Below are 17,230 nucleotides of genomic sequence, written 5' to 3' on the forward strand. Positions count from 1 at the left end.
AGATCAAGATACTCCTGTCTCCTTGCCTTGCGATTTTGACTTCATTTTACCATTGATCAACCCGCTTGTAGAAGTCACTTCCTTCAACATCTCATATACTCTTCAGCCACAACTTTACTTACACAAAAGTTACTTCAGTTCCAACTTCCTTTTCCACTTAGAAGGGAAAATGATAGTATGCATGAAAAGAAACTGTCCAGAGGTGGAACAGCTTCCATAAAACTTAACTGAAATAAACATCGCATCTTACAGCGTGCCATCACCTCCACTGCTGGAATGACAACAAAGGTCTCCAGAGTCACACTTGGATCACAAAATAAATGCTGTGTAAGTACTATAACCACCCAGCGCTTACAGTGACTAAATCTACCTGGAAACAACAGATAAGTTCAGTGGCTGCTAAAAGAAAGCATGTCTGTCAGGTACTCAGAGACGTTTCCTTCGTGCAGTTTATCCTGGAAGTTGATATCCGCTCTGAATCCAAGCTTTTCGCACTTTGCTGAAGCAACTACTCCAAACCAACCTCTCATTCACAATACGGCCTTGCTCTAAGCTCCTCATTGAAACTAAAGCTACTTGCAAACAACCCTGTCTGAAGTAAGGTTTAAGAAGGTACTTAGCATCCTCTACAAAAAACAGCTTCAGCCAGATCTTCAGATTCTTTGCAGGAGCACGTGAGCTCAATAACTCTTTTCAAATCAGCAGCAGACAATTTCTCCAGCATTTGGAGACCTTCCAGCATACGTTTTCTTAATATCACATTTCTGCTGGTAGTGAATCAAGAAGGAAGAGTTCATTGATTTTGCTATTTATTATGTCATTAAGAGCTTGGCTAAAATAATTTGAACTACACTTGATTCATACTATTTACTTGATATCATCATTAGAAACATTTAAATGACAGTTACAATCCCTAAAAATCTTTTAACTGAATGTCACTGTCAGCATTTCATTTATGTTGCTCTGCATGCTTCAAAACCTTCTGCAGCTGTTAAAAACAACATACAGGTCACCTGTATTTAACCAAGGAAGAGTCCAAGAAAAAAAGTATTTCTGAGACCACACGGCCTGCTGGTTATTCCACTATCAGCACAACACTAAGCATCATCATCACATGCTCTTTTCCTTCCATTCCTTAAAAATACATAAATAAATAAAACCACCACACTTCCCCTCACACATCACACTTGGTCTGCTTAAACCAACTGAATTGCTAACAAGGCAAGCAAGCCTTTGGAGAAGCTAAGCTTACAGTACCTTCTAGGCTGACAAGCCTAGATCTTTTGCCAGCATCACTGACTGTATGAGGATACCGTTTCTCCAGTAAGTTCATCAGCTTTGGTGGTCAAATTGTAGACGCTGCAATATTGCGCTTTTATCAGTGTTACTTGCGCCTGCATGGGGAGTCTTACCAAGGAGGAAAAAGGGAAAAAAAGCCACCCTTGACAGTAGACAATCACATCCTACTTCAGAAGGGCTCTGCTGATAGCTGCAGAGCTATTGTATTTAGTCCTATCAAGATAAATATTTATATAAGTCAGGTTAGATACAGAACTCTACAAGGAAAATACAGTTTTTAACACATTCAGAGAGCAGCAGGACTGTTCTGTTCTAGGAAGTTATTAACAGTTTAAACTCTTTTCCTGTAAACTGAGCAAGTTTTAACTTATGAACATAGAGCTCCATTACATCCTTTTAGTCTTCTGAAGTGTTTATGAATATATGAAAACATAACTCCATAAATAAATTAGAGGGAAATCTAGATAAGTACATCAAGTTTATTGAGTTAAGACGTGCCAAACACAGGCTCAGCGTACACAACGATATGAAGGGAAACATTTTGTATTCATTTTTGGTACAACAAATTTTCTTACAGCATTTTTCTCAGGCAAAGAAGTAATTTCAAGTGAGAGATCTGTTAAGAATAGCATACAAAGAAGACTCCACTTATAGCTAAAACACATTAAAACTGGACAGTTTAAATAGCCTTCTTATTCAAATGACAAAATTTGAGTTTCTGAATTAATCTACCATACAGAGCAATCAGGACACAAACCACTTGGCTAGATAACTCAGTGAAAACAAACTGTTTTAAAACTGTTCAACATTAGCTTTGACATCCCATTCAGGCCATAGATTATTATAGCAACAGCACAAGGGGCTCCTGCCATAAAGAATTGCCAAAGCACTTCCACGACATGTTACCAAGCACATCTAATACTAATTTAGGACCAGTTTATATGCGCAAGGAACAGGTTACCTGCTCTAGCATGCATAACAATGCAGCTGATAGCAATTAACTTCATCCACTGTACTGCCTATTATCCGGTTTTTAATTAATTTCAAGTTCAAGAGGAAACCATGAAGCTAACATCAGTAGAACTGCAGAGCGCTGCCACCACTCCTAATAAGGCCCAGCGGGTGTCCCAGCACCACAGCTTCCCACCGCTGGAAGCTGACCATTTCTTCTGCCATCCTGGTCTCTCAGTCATTACCGACCCATGACAGCGCTCTGCTGCTCACCTCAGGAGTGGCTGCGCCTCCTTAACAGGCTATTGTTAAGGACTGTCAAAAGCTTTTGAAATTCCAAATAAATTGCATCTGATAACTCTCCCTGATTCACCGTGTTGTTGCTAAAGTGAAAGAATTTGAACAGATTAGCAAGCACATTTTCCTTTGCAGAAACTGTGCTAATTTACTGCTATCAAACCATGATCTAGAGCAGATTAATGCTTCAAGAAAAAGCACCAGCTAGTTTCCTCTGCCACTACAAAGGAGCTTGATGGTCAGCAATGCCAAACAATTTTGTTTAAAGGCACTGAGGTTAAGTGCAATGCTTATTTTTGTATAGACTGACTGATTTCCTGAGAGACTGCACTCCTGTCTTGGACACAAAGGAAAGAATGACAAGAATAAGGCAGCAACAAAGCTGTGGCCTATTCATTTATCACACATTCAGATAATCCTAACCAAAGAAAATCAGTGCATAGATACACATACCAAAATTTCTTTCATCTATTTATGGACTTTAAACACCAAATTAAATATCAGATATATTGGATCTCAACATCTCCTCCCCTTTTTGCAAAGCTTAAAGATACCCTAGCCAATATTCTCAGTGTGGAATAGCACTGGCCAAGGCTCAAAGGCTAACAAGCTACAATAAAACCATTACAAAATATTTGTAAGCCTTTTATAGGGCTGGTTCTTTGTTATCTGATCATACTGATTCCTGCAAGCAGGTAGTATCAATGACTTCAATATACTTGCTCTGAAGGTGCTATGGCCCAATTTCACTCCCATGAAAGAATTGTTTGACCCCTCAACCAGTAGTCCTGTTATGTGATTACATGTTTCTCCTCTAGTTTAATAAAAAAAAGCCATTGCAGCTACTGCTGTTCAGCAAGTCTTACTTATCACTGTTTCACCAAGGCCTTCTGAAGAAAAGACAGCAGTGATGCATCACCTATAGACACACTTGAATGTATCTCCCTTATTTGTACCACATGTCATTGAGACATCACAGGAAGGGAAATTGAGGATTTTGCTGTATTCCTAAACTGTCTCAGTCTACTCCAATGAATAACATCCTGTTTTGCTTCCTCCCTCATGCTCCCCCCCAAAAAAGCCAACCTCAGAATCCCACCTAACACTTTTATAATAGAAGATGCTTACGTTTACAGTTGTGTAGGAATTTCATCAGCAACAATTTTCAACCATAGTGATACCAACTGATAAAATATAAGGCTTTGGGAACAAGTAGAAAATTGGATGATATATCAAATGTTCTGCAAACTACTGCTCAAAAATGCATGAATGTTTGTCAGTACTAAATAGAGGTAATCCATGCTGGACATGTTAGCTTTTATTCTATTTCTATATTTTTATATTTTTTATATTTTTTTAATTCTATTTTATTTCTATTAACTGATCAGACAGACAAGTAAACCATTTCCCTTAACTCTGATTATTTGATTCTATGACATATTATGCTGATGGCCTTATGCCTTGTATAGCAGTGCTAATCCTCAGAAAGCAATTGGTTTCCTCCAAACCAAAAAAGGTTTTGTACATTTCAAGTATACTTTCAATAAGGACAAACAAGAAATGCTAATTGTACATACAAAAAAAATAGCTTCACTGATTTTAAGAATTCCCATACAAACACCCATAAAATGTCATGGAGGCACCTCTTAGGCAATTTGCTAAGGTACGGAGAAACAGCATCCCATTAATTGTAACCAAAGCAATGTACTTTTTATTAAAACAATCAAACAGCATGCAGAACTAGCATTTCTGTTTACAATACACAAAGTTTATTTTTGAAATCACCAAGCATATGGCACCTTAGGTAGACAAAGCTATAAACATATCCCACATTTAGATCTTCAGTTTCAAGTCACTAAACATTTTTTCCCTGTGATTTTATGCAACACGAAGTACTACAAATTTTATCTTTTTTTTTTTTTTTTAAACAGGGAAATAAGTCACCAGTTTCCCAAGCTATTTTTTTCTGATAATTACAAAAACATTAAAAGGAACTCCTCTGCATCTATTATTTCTCTACCTAGGGAGGACACCCGTAGCAAACCACAGAAACTCTTTGTGAAATACAACACAGTTGGGGCAGCTGTTCTTGTCATCACAGAATTTGTCTGTTTATTTTGTCACACATTCAGCCATGACATTTGAATGATTCTCAGAAACTTAATTCTAAGCAGAAGAGATTATCAAAGACATTTTAAGTGGCATAAAAAAAAAAGTCTTGTAAAACTCTCATTCCTTCACCACAGTTTTCATACAGCAATAAAAGGAAACACAAAACTGCTTGAAAAGGTTAAGTCCTAAGTCAACTGCTAGGTTCCTCTGATTATCTTCATTGTTTTGGTCATGCTTTCCCCTTCACCCTGCCCCCAGTTCTACTCCAGAAACAGTGCTACAGCACTTATAGGCAGATGTGTTTAATTTAAGGATATTCAACATCCACCTCACCTGGTGGAGATCCAAGAAATTAGAATGTATCATTAGTTATTTGAAAAGACATAGCAAAAAGCAGTAGTATTTTCACTCAGACTCTACCTTATCTTTGTCTTCCACAACATCTGCCAGCACATCATCAGGGTCCAGGATTCCTCCATCTGTGTACTCCAGGTGGTGAATATTTACCCAGTAAGTTGAATCCTGTAAGAGACAGACAAGCATTCTCAACCTAACCTTGCATGCTTTTAGCGCCATCAGATGAAGTATTTTTGTATCCCATCTCCTTCACACCCATTTCCCTCTTAAATCGTAAGGTAAAAGCTTGTTCTAAAATTGAATATTATTGAAAAAGGAGAAAAATGAAAACTGCAAACATAAGACACTACTTACAGAACTCTATGCAAAAAAAGTCTTCAGAATGTACATTTACATTGCCTTATCATACACTTGAATTCTTAGGTTAAATACTTGCAGAGAGTATGCTCTACTCCTGCACTGGACGTGAGCCTTGCTCAGGCTTATGAGCCACAGTAGGCCTCGATGCGACCATTCCATGGCCAGGGCCATGAAGGAAGGACGGCATTGCCTTCAATCAGGTACCCACTGAAACCCCTCATGGGGAAACTACAGATCACGTCAGAGCACAAGAACAGTGTGGTAAGGAATCCAAGTCAATCACTTCATCTTACAAATATAGTGGCTGAACCAAAAATGTGGTGGAGTAGCTTTTCCCCCAGCTCAGCTACAGCTCAAGATTAACTCCTGATACATCGGTCCTCTACTGTCCACGGGCAACACAAGTAATGGGTGAGCACTAAAGGGCTCTCACTGATCGCACCTCAGACGCTGAGGCCTGGGCGCTGAGGAGTACCAGAACTTTCCCTGCTGGGAGGTACCAGAACGGCAGGTTCAGAGGAAAATCCCAAAATTGCCTGTAGTATTCTTCCATCCTGGCTACATTAATTCACAGCCAGTTGTCTCATGGTCCTACAAATAGCAGCCCCAAGTGAAGAGCTCCTTGAGCTCTCCAGGGACTGCAGCATCCTCAATCTTTCCAAGCTGGGATGCCTCTCAGGCACCCTGAGGAGAGGAGCACCTCTGGGCCGGCTCCTCAAGGGACAAGCTTGGCCACCAGCAAACGCCGACCAGGAAGCAGGTGAGTAGCTCATACCAGGGGGTGATCTGGCAGCGCGTGACTGGATTTAGACACCCACTGGGACCCTGCAGTAAGTTTTGGGTGAATCTTATCATCCTTGAATCTTTTCAGTTGCTGTTCCTATTGTAGCAAATACCACTGAAATCATTCTGTTAAACTGGTTGAAGATCAAATGCTGATTAAGTGCTGTTAAAAATCATACAATCTAACCTTGTTATTTACCATAAAGATGTAAAATAAATCCTAAATCACTGCTACATTGTGGTATAAATTCAATTCCGCAACAGTAGTTAATGGAAATAGCTGAGAACATTTAGGTTTGTTGGTTGTTTTTTGGAGTAGTTGATAGTTGGACAGCTTGAGTATAATCAGCGCACACACAAATACATATATGCATGGACACACACATCTCCTAACAGTTTCTGATAAATATTTATTTAAAAAAATACACACACAATGTGTATATATACATACACACACACAAACGTGTAAAAACATTCACCATTTTTCTCCTCTGAGGAGGTTGCTCAGGCTATAGTTGCAAAAAAAAGAAAAAAAGTAGTAAATCCCAGTTTGTTTCCAGAAATTAATGCTCTCAAGTTGCAATGCAGCACTGTATATCATATAAACAGGGATTATGATAGTTTTCTGAAACTAAGTGTTTTCCTCATCCATTAACGACTCCACTTCAGTAACTGGGAGCTTAGCCATCCTTCCACTGACCCTGAAGCCAACAGGCTCAGACAGTACTGATCAAGAGCCTGTTCTCCAGACATGAAATACAAACAGGGGTGCAGGCACACAGCTTAGTAACCATTGTCCCCAAACCATAACAGCTAACTGCGTACACATCACTTGCCGGGAAGACAGGCTAAGTGGCAGTTCTATCTGAGCTTACCCTACCAGAGCCAGCTACTGGGGTTTAACAAACACATGGCAGCTCACCAACTCACAGCAACATGTTTGAGCGATCTATGGTACCAGCATCAATTCAATGCTTATCAAGGCATCTTCTACAGCACACTGAAGAGGAAACATGCTTACTTAAGATCACAAAGCATATCTGAGACCTCCATCAAATAGTATGGAGACTGGCCAGAATACGCTAGAATTAAGGATCAAGAAACTAGCATGTGCACACACAGCCTTAAGAAAGGCTTCAGAAATGGGAAAGAACACTGCTGAGGCATGACATGCAATCTCAATGATTCTACTTACTGTATCTGTATCTTCAATCCCTTCTTCCCTGCCAAGTCTTATTAGATCACTGTTCTCAGAAGCAAAGTGAAGCGCAATAGACGCAGCATCCTCACTAGCAAGTTCCTGATCGCTGGTTTGGATGTTCCCCTAGTAATGAAGTTCCTGAGAAGTAGGTATATCCCACTCCGTATTTATTTATGGCCATTCTATGACTTTTGGCCATCAGCGGACAAGGGATAATTAAGGTAACTCCATTGCAGGTACAGATGTGGATCAATTTGATTAGACTTTTTTTTAATCATTAATAGGCAGCAGTCAAAACAAAAGAATTCACAACTCACAAAAACCCTAATAATACCAAAAGGTCAGCTCATCATGCTGCAACCAATTTCACTGGTGAACTCTCACAGAATGTTTTCCCTGTTCTGATCCACCTACCTTCCACAGTTCAGTTTCAATTCTGACATGTACTGGTTTCGGCTGGGACAGTTAGTTTTCTTCATAGTTGCTATGTTTTGGATTTGTAACCAAAACAGTGTTGGCAACTCGTAAATGTTTTAGCTATTGCTGAACAGCATTTACACAGTGTCAAGTTCTTTTCTGCTTCTCACCCTGCTTCACCAGTGAGCAGGCACAAGATGCCTGGGAGGGGACAAGGACAGCTGACCCCAAGTGCCTAAAGGGATATGTCATGCCACATGACATGGTGCACAGCAAAAAAGCTGGGGGAAAGGAAGGGATGGTTAGAGTTGCACACACAGCTGTTGCTTTACCTATTAAATTGTCATTACTTCAAACCATGAGTTTTCTCAGTTTTAACTCTCCACTTCTTTTCCCCATTACAACTAGGGAGGAGTAAGCAGCTGTGTGGGGTTTAGCAGCCTGCCACAGTTAAACCACAACCTTTTTACCCCCCGTACTTGTTTGATGATTAGGTATTTGTACAGTACAGCACAGCTGAATGACAACCACCTAATTAAGTATATGGAGCATCTCTATTTGTAACATGTCTATTCTATCAGGAATTTACCCCTAACTACAGTTATTTAATTTTGCACTGAAACCACCCATTTGTGAAATAACTTTGTTTTTTCTCCACTCTAGATATCAGGTGCTCAAAATTCTAAAATTTAACAAGAAAATCAAATTGCATGTTTTCATCCCTGCAAAGTGATTAAATGCAGTCAACTATTACCGCTCAGTGGTCTATTTTTAAGCTCATGGTTTAACTATTTTTTCTATAACCACAAAATTCCTAAGATCAAAAGGGGGAGAAGAAATATATCTCTGTGCAGCAAGCAAGCAGGTTAACTTTGATCAAATAATTTACTTAATGCTGAAACCTTGTGAAAGAGCACTGCTTGACCCTACCAATAAACCTACAAAGTAAAAAGATTCCCTCAAACTGGAATGCATCAGTAGCTACAGATGTTCCTCCTGAACCTTTAAACAAACAGGAAGAATATTCATACATATTAACACTAAAACAGCATACTTGAAAACCACTCCTCTTAATTAGATGAACTTCTGTGGCTAATATTTTTGTCTGAAGATACATTAAAACCTGTTATACATATTATGCCACTTAGAGAGTCCTACGCACAGAATAAAGCTGACGTGAAAGAAAAAAAAAAATCAAAGAGCTGATTGGAATATTTTGCTTTTGCTGTTTGCTTCTATTTGTGATTCTGTAGCTGTACCAACCCAGATGTGCCTTTGAAAGAGAAACAAAGAAAAAAAGGAGTGTAAAAGCTGTATTGTCCCAATAGAATGCAGCAAGTTGGCAGGAAACAAGCTCAAGACAAACAGCCACCCTAAATTCCATCACGCTTAACAAAACCCTAATCTTTTTACTTTGGGCCACAACAAATACAGTAATTTTGTGTTTTTGTCAAAGGCCCTATAAAGAGAAAGTAAAGTCTCTAGATCAGTCTGAAGGAACAGAAGACACCATTCCTCAGCCAGCCTTTGGAGCAAGTGCAGCTTCAGGAGCCACATCTTTAAAAGAAAGAAAAAACAAATCACACCAAAACACTAGAACAGAACAAGATTCCCATGGTCTCCTTAGTGGAGGAAAAAAAAAACAACAAAAAAAAAAAAAAACAAAAAACCACTGTTTAGGTGCTGGTCCCCCCACGGCGGCTCAGATCCACACCGTGTGAAAGCACTGTGACCTTCTGGGCACAAGGACCCCCCAGTCACAGCAACTGCCCGACTACAGCACTGAACACGTACTGTTTCGTAACCCAGTTTCACATCCGTATTTCTATTAACTTAACCGGAACATCATCCCTGAAAGTTAGAAAACAGAAACTACGGAGGCAGAGAGAGCAGTGATTTTGACAGACTTGTTTGATGAAACAAACAGTAACTGCTGGTAGCAGTTTCCTCCTAAGTGGAGGAAGTTCACTCTGCACAGTAACAGATGTAACAATGCCTCCGACCAGCAAAACGCTCACCCATTCCAAAGAGATTCCGGAGCCAGAGAACATTTTTTGTTCTTGGAATGAACTCCAAAAGCCACCACACACAGGATACAGTGTCTATTACAAAACTAAAATCAGTGTATCAATGTCATCCATTTCTTTCCTCCCAGACAACTACAAAGAAACAAAACAAAAAACAGGGACTGAATACATTAAAGCAGCTAAAGCCTCCCCCCCACCCCCCAAGAAATTACTCCCCAACCTTTACGAGGACACTTTGCAGCAATTAAATGCACCTGGCAGAGCACATGCTCTTAAGCAGAAGAGATGAAGCAGAAGAGCTCTCCTGCATGTGCTTTGCAGAGGACAAAAGGTCTGCAGCCTCCAAAAACACCGTCCAGATTACCAAATCAAAGGGATGACCTGAATTCCCAGGTACTAATAAAACTGTATTTTAAACTTATCTCATTAATTAGCTTTGATTCTGGAGGTTTTGCACAATAGCCCTTTCTTCTACAGAAGGAGCAATTACTGAGCAGCTTATTATGCACCAATAGGACATTTCTTCTGCAAAAGCAGTGTTTTCCCACCTCACATGTTCTCTTACCTGCTTTGCTAAGCACCACCTTCCAGAATCACAGTGTCTACTTAAAATAGGGAGGAGGAGAAGAAATCCACTACTAAGAAGTCAATTGGCTTCAAATCCAGTCAAATAAATTTGCAGCATATTTGCTCGTAAACACTCTCATGTTAGCAGGGTCTTGTAGGGGAAAAACAAAAACTTTTTTTTTTAAAATGGTGTCAAAAATCCTAATAGCATGAGTGTAAAGAACTGATCTTACCATGCTGCATATAACCCTCGTACAGAACTTAAGATACAGAACATCTAAATATTTAAAGGAAAAGCATGAATAGGTTACCTGGTATAATACATACCAACACTTCCCAAATGAATATTGAACAGTTACACAAATGCACATATTACCTTAGGGCTGCAAGTCATGTTTTGTGTTTAACATCAAGCCACTTAAAAGCTGTTTATCATCATTCCCTTTATGTGTGGGAGAACACTTTAGGAATTACTATGCAAATATTTACCAAATGATAAATTAAAGCCAGGTCACATGAATGCACAAGTATGTTGTAGGCAGAAGTGACAAATTTAAGGAAAAGTGGTTTTGATGTTCACATTGCAACAGAATCCTAACTAAACTGTTGCCACCTAGTGCAGCACCTTCAGCCCTCACATAATTCGAAATAATTTCAAGAATTCTTCTATGCATTTGTTTTTGGTCAAGAATGAACAGATTCAAGTGAAAGACCAATGATTCTATGATTGAGGCAAACCTATTTATTTATTTTTAAATACACATTTTTAAGACATCAAAAACTTGGAGGACCATCTTGATTCCTTTTTCCTCCCTGTGAATTCAAGTAGGAAACTGGCAGTCCATTTCTCTGAAAACTTCATTTTCGATTAATGAAAATGAGAGAGAGAAGGGTACTACCATTTAATCATTTTTACATTGCATAGTGCAATGTGATCTATCACCTCCCAACCTGTAAGTACTTCATGATTTCTATAAGCAGTCCAAGGCTACATGATGCATCAGCATCCACAGCCAACTAACTTCAAGCATTAGTAGTCAGCTCTGCAAGCTGTGGTTTGAGTTACAAGAAGTATGAGCTTGGTCACAGCCTCAGACTTCATCTCTAACTCCTTCCCAAAACTTAGCACTAAATTAGAACGGCCTCTAGCACTTTGTTTGCTTACCACCACCACCTCCTAACAAGCCTGAAGTGTCTCTTCTATTCAGGCAGCGTTTCACCCCTCAGCAGTTAGGCTACCACCACCATGGTAGCAAAGGTGGGGTTTCAGCTTTGTGGGAATATGAAGGCAGAGTTCCCAAAATCAACAGCTGATCAGGATGTAAAGATTTGCATAACACATATTAAATCTGCTGACTACTAAATACTCCTCAGTCACAGCAGAGGGATTTCTCAAGAATGACCTAGAGCTGAACAGCGAGCAGATGTCAGCAGCAACAGAACAGGCAGGCACTTGAACCTGGGTATACAACCTAAGAAAAGCAACAATAAAAATGTATCACACCTCCTCCTCTCTCACAGGAAAAGAGCTGAGTCTAGTCCATAGATGTGAGGACAGCTGAAATGGTAGACATTTATATAATCTCTCTAGCAATAATATGTTGCAGGCATGACATCTTAAAAACAAAATAAAAGCAAACACGAGAAACTGATGTAAAAAGCCAAGACTAACAGCTTTCTGCACAAGAGATTAAGTCTACTCCAGACATTTACGGAATTCAACACACCCTAATGTTGACCAGACCCAAATAAGCCCCCTGTACGAAGACCAATTGAGTATACATTATGACTTCTTTTCACAAATTTCCAGAAAAAAAAGAGAAAGCAACATTTGAGTTTCACTGCTCAGGAAACTTCCAGAGTTAAGTTTGCATTACAGCACAACAGAATAATTTACGAACCCATGTTTCCAAGTCTCACTGTTGAAAATAAACTCAGAATTAATTACTTCACCTTCATAGCTCTATAGTTCTCCTGAATAAAATTGAGACGTCTGTAATAATTTCTAGATAGAAGTTCAGAAGTAGCAGAAACCTTCAAGATAATAATAGGAAAATAAACACATCACAGAACAGTGAGATGGTAAGAAATAGATGCCTCACATATTCCATAGCAATTTTTGCTTTCAAGAAAAACGAATCTGCTTGCACTAGAAATGAAAATGCTGTAAGATGCTAGAGAGAAGATAAAACTTCTTCATATTGCTCTACCAGGTGAAGGGATACGCACTCTCTCATGTCAGTGACATTCAAGATCTACACAGGCTGACTTCAAAGACACGAATTAAAGCTTAGAGGGGAAGGGGGGTGGGCAGGGAGGACAGAAGGTGCCTGCTCAGAAAGAAACTGCTTTTAAGCATCTAGCAATGAAACAAGACAAAAATTCTTCAGTTTTAACGGTAGATTTACTGGGGCTGACTAAAAAGCTCTCAACTCTCCTGCCAAAACATAACTCCACCTCCCTTCCCGCAGCATTCCCAGACAGGACAGGCATTGCTAATACAGCTACACACACGCAGCCTGAAACCGTAATCTACCATAAGTCACAAAGACACTGAGTACGCAAGAAAGTAAAAAACACAGTACTGCTAGAGACATTTTTAACAGCATTTACATCCATTAGCTCCCTGCTCAGGAGGGCAGAGACCCACCTTACAGCCATAACACTCGTGGAACACAGCAAAACTTCCCTCCAAGCTCCCCTTTCTGCAAGAGGAGACCACCCAAACTATGTGGGGAAGTGCTTCTGGGATCGCAGGCTACATCACACAACTGCAATGCATTTAAGTACCCAGCTGAAGTAATCGCACCACCACCTGCTTTGCTAGGGACTCTTAAAATGAGTTTTCACCTAATAATCACTTACCCAAACTTTGACCAATTGCCTCAACAAAATTAAAGGGATACTAGATTACCATATACTACTGAGCATGGTATTGTACTACTAATAATAGCAGCCACCTATCTAAAACTCCTCCTTAGTAGGCCTCCCCTATTAATCATATACAACAGTGAGACTGTACCAAACTGTTCTCTAGTCACTTACAATATGTTTTGATAGCATATCTGCACACATGAGGAACATACAGGAAATAAGGTTACTGGACAATCCCTAAATCAGTACATTTCTGAAAAAAGCAAGAAGTTACCTGCAAACAAACATGAAGAACCATCTTTTCCTGAGGATTCAATACACCTCAACTACAAAAAAAAAAAAAGAAGCCCTCACAAGATCAATATGCTTTTTAGCACAGGTGTTTATTGTAAAAGGATATGCTTAATCTGTTTGCGCTTGTTTTACGTTAGCTTATCTGCCCTGATTTCAACACAGGAAATGAAATTAGAGATCATGGGAAATAAAGTCATTCTAAATACTACTTCCGTGATTCTTTGTTTCCAGCTGCAGTACGTACATTGATTTTCAGAGAGGTTAAGGATTTTTTCACAAAAGAACAAATTTTACTCCTAAAAGAAATAAATTAAACATTCAAACATGAGCTGAACCAGACATCCCTGCAAAACAGCACACTTTGCCCTGTCTTTTAGAAGATCTGCTTTTAGACAATACCAGAGGAAGCTATTCCAAGTAAGCTACCAATGAAAGGCCCCATTTTATGTATTTTTCCCCCATACATATTAACTTGTTGTCCATATTCATTCACTTCATCTTTCAAGACTATTTCTGAAAACTGCACACACACATACACCCTTTTTCTTTATATCATCATTGGATGTGATATCGCCAAAGGGTAGAATCACAGAGTAGTAAAGCAGTCCCAGAAAAATAAGATTTTTACTTAAGGTCACTTTAAATATCCAATTTTAAAAGCTTCCCTTTTTGAAGGTGCTAAATACCTGACATCAAAATGGAGACTAATCATATGGGGTAAATGAAGAAACAGATTCAACAGGACATCCTGGTCACTAAGGTTGGGCTTTACACCTCAGCCAGTATGAAGTTTTTGTGAAGTCTGCTCACGCTGTCTGCTGGCTCTTAAGGATCAGAGTGGAAAAAGCAAAGCAAACAAAGACAAACAAACAATTCATGCATGAGGTCTGCGGAATACCACAGACCATTAATAGAAGAACTGTTACACATCTGGGAAAGGGCAAAAAAGCCTTCCCTTGCTTTTCTTTGAAGTCAAAGGGAACACTGAGTGAAGACAGACACAGCGTACAACCAGAAGGCATGGCTTCTTTTTAGCTTTCGGAATGCAGCTAACACAGCATACGCACAGCACTGTAAGGTATATTTAACATGCTGAATGGTCATTATGCTGCATAGTCACTCGAGGGACTGCAGTATTTCTAGCTCTTTAGCCACCTTTACCTGGTAATTATTTGAGAAATTAATAGGACTACATACCACTACAACTACGCATCAAAACACAACAGCATGAGATGAGCATGGTCTGATAACCACTTCTGTCTTCTCCTACCTTCTTCAGCACACCACCATACACAAAGCTTTAATTTAGACAGATGAAACTGAACTGCTTCTCAGTCTTTTTCCTCCTCTTTCCTTCTTCAATTCTTTTTTGGTTACAATAAATAAATTCTTTTTTTACTGAGAAGACAGGAAAACATGCATTTATAAATCCTAATAGCCACCTCCTTACAGCAAGCCAAACTTAGACATCAGCAAGGTTCCATCTTGGGCAGTTTCTCAAGGTGAAGATGCTTTCTTGTTCTTTAGCCATCTTTAAATGATTATGCTTTGATAAATCAATAGGGCTACGTACTAACAAATGGAAAGTCTTTTTATTTCTTGCAAGGAAGGAAAGGTAGTTATTCTTCTCACCTAGTGAACTCCAGTATCCCTAGAGAGCAGGAAGAAGAGAAAGTTGGTTTATCCTGTCAGATGAATATTCAGGGAGGAGGGGGAAGTTATATCTTCTTGAGGAAAAAAAAAAAAAAAACCTGCAGAGACTCTAGCACATTGTAGCACAGAATCCCCAACAGTCCAATGGTCAGAGCACAGATATATAAATCCACCACCACAAAAAAAATAGAACATTTTAAATTACATTCAAACTGTGATTTGGAACCTTTCAAAAATCAGAGCATTCTGATTTTATACTGAATCTGAGTAACAACCAGTCTCCAAACATGGCTTGCTACTTGAATACTATCTGAAGACTGAATAAAATACGATTTAGACAAGATACTACAGGGCTGAGGATTGCGAAACCCACACCTTTCCACTGCCCTCCAACATTTGACATTTAAGAAACATACTTCAGCGAAGAACAAGTATGCAAAACCAGAACAGGCAAAGATCTTTGCAGACATGCGTTTAGACAGAGGTCCACACAGACTGCAGTACTAAGAACTACAACAAAAAAGCTCCTTAAAGTCTCGGCTAAAACTGAAGTGCACTGTATGCCAGGCTTTGAATTAAAGACAGCCTGTCAGAATGTAAATAAGAAACGTAAACAGATATTCAGTTATAAACTAATATCTTTCAGCTCATCGAGCCCTTTAGACTAAGTTGCTTCAACAAGCTAAAAACACAAAAGCCTCACTCCTAAAAAAGCTGACACAACAGCTCCAAACAAAACATCTCTAAGTAAACCCACAACATTTTAAGCACATACTTTAACTTTTGTATCCCAAGTTCTCCACGTCAAGTATTAGCTAAAATACTCCAAGTGCTATTATTATGCCAATAAGCAAATTGCTACACCTCTACAGGCAGCTGACCAATAATTAATTAGCATTGGGCCTGGCTTTTTGTTTCTTTGAAGGAAATACCAGAGGGTGAAAGGACCCCAATCATTTCTTAAAATCCAGCTTAAAGTGAGCACGTAACACTTGAAAGCTACTCGTTCAAGCTACCAGCCATTTTTCACACAGAAATAAAATAAAATAAACTATTAAGAAAAAAAGAAAGACATGTGTACAGATCTATTGTATTTTAAAAGTAAAGTTCAGGTTAAGTGAGTGAAAAACAATGTTGATATTTAGCCAACTAAAACTGAAGATACCTTAAATTCAAACCATTCAATACAGCTACTGATCACAAGAACTCAGGGCTGGCTGTAAATTCACACAGCTGAGCTGGTTGCTAACTCTACACTGAGGTATACCAGATCCTAAACAAAAAAACTGATAAAGGGCTCAGCAGTTACAAAAAGAGCAGCCACCACTTCAGTCCTGCATCTAGATACTATCTAAGATAAATTTATTTACAACTTGTTTGGCTTTACTTTGGTGAAGTGATTAATGTATTTGCAGCTGACACAGGACTGCTTATCAGGGGCAGCTGGAGTTTCAAATGTGTGATTGAGTAATAGCAGACTCCAAACTCCCATACCAGAGAATACAAATGCTGGTAAGACAATGCAGATCAGGTATGATTAAATCCCCTAACTCCTTATAATGTAAACTGAGCTTTAAACAAAGCTCAAGCAAGGAAAAAACAGCAGTAAATTACAGAAGTATATCCATACTTCCACATGAGAAGCCAGTATATATATTGGAGGGGGGGGCTTTTTTCTTCCAAGGATATGAAAGTATTTCACCGATTTCTCAGAAAGCAGTAGGGTGGCACTGCAGCAGCACAGACCTACTTGCTGCACAAAACAGACACTGGGGAGCATGGCCTAGGGCCTGACTGACCTTCCTGCTCCAAAATATAGCCATTAGGGACAATGTGCTAGAAAGCTGCTGAGACAGCCATGGTAGCTTTAAAAACCAGAAGCATGAGAAGTATTTGAAGATGCCAGCTGAGTCCCTTTGAGACAGAAGTTCATCTGTTCATTACACAAAAAAGATAAAAGAAGGGGGGGGAGGTGAAGTAGCAGATGAACTTAGAATTGCTTGTGCAGAAATAAAGGATTCTCAGCCATACAGGTGTT

At 39.2% G+C, this 17,230-nt stretch overlaps 1 protein-coding gene across 9 annotated transcripts in view; it reads right to left on the minus strand.

The window, feature by feature from the left end:
- The window catches only part of PARD3B (par-3 family cell polarity regulator beta), a 538,356-nt gene that overhangs the window by 369,194 nt on the left and 151,932 nt on the right, over nucleotides 1-17,230 (minus strand). For 6 of the 9 annotated variants that reach the window (XM_080600336.1, XM_080600332.1, XM_080600337.1 and 3 more), the window contains one exon: nucleotides 5,080-5,181. The exons of 1 other annotated variant lie outside the window; for it this stretch is intronic. Coding sequence is in view for 6 of the 8 variants with exons in the window: in XM_080600332.1 (XP_080456458.1) it covers nucleotides 5,080-5,181 (102 nt within the window). In the remaining 2 variants the exon portion in view is untranslated. Of the gene's footprint in view, nucleotides 1-5,079; nucleotides 5,182-9,795; nucleotides 9,988-13,021; nucleotides 13,580-17,230 lie in introns of those variants that run through there. 2 more of the 9 variants (XM_080600335.1, XM_080600333.1) reach the window with 2 other exon arrangements.

Source organism: Anser brachyrhynchus, assembly GCF_964034855.1.
Source record: "Anser brachyrhynchus genome assembly, chromosome: 7".
Lineage (NCBI taxonomy): Eukaryota > Metazoa > Chordata > Aves > Anseriformes > Anatidae > Anser > Anser brachyrhynchus.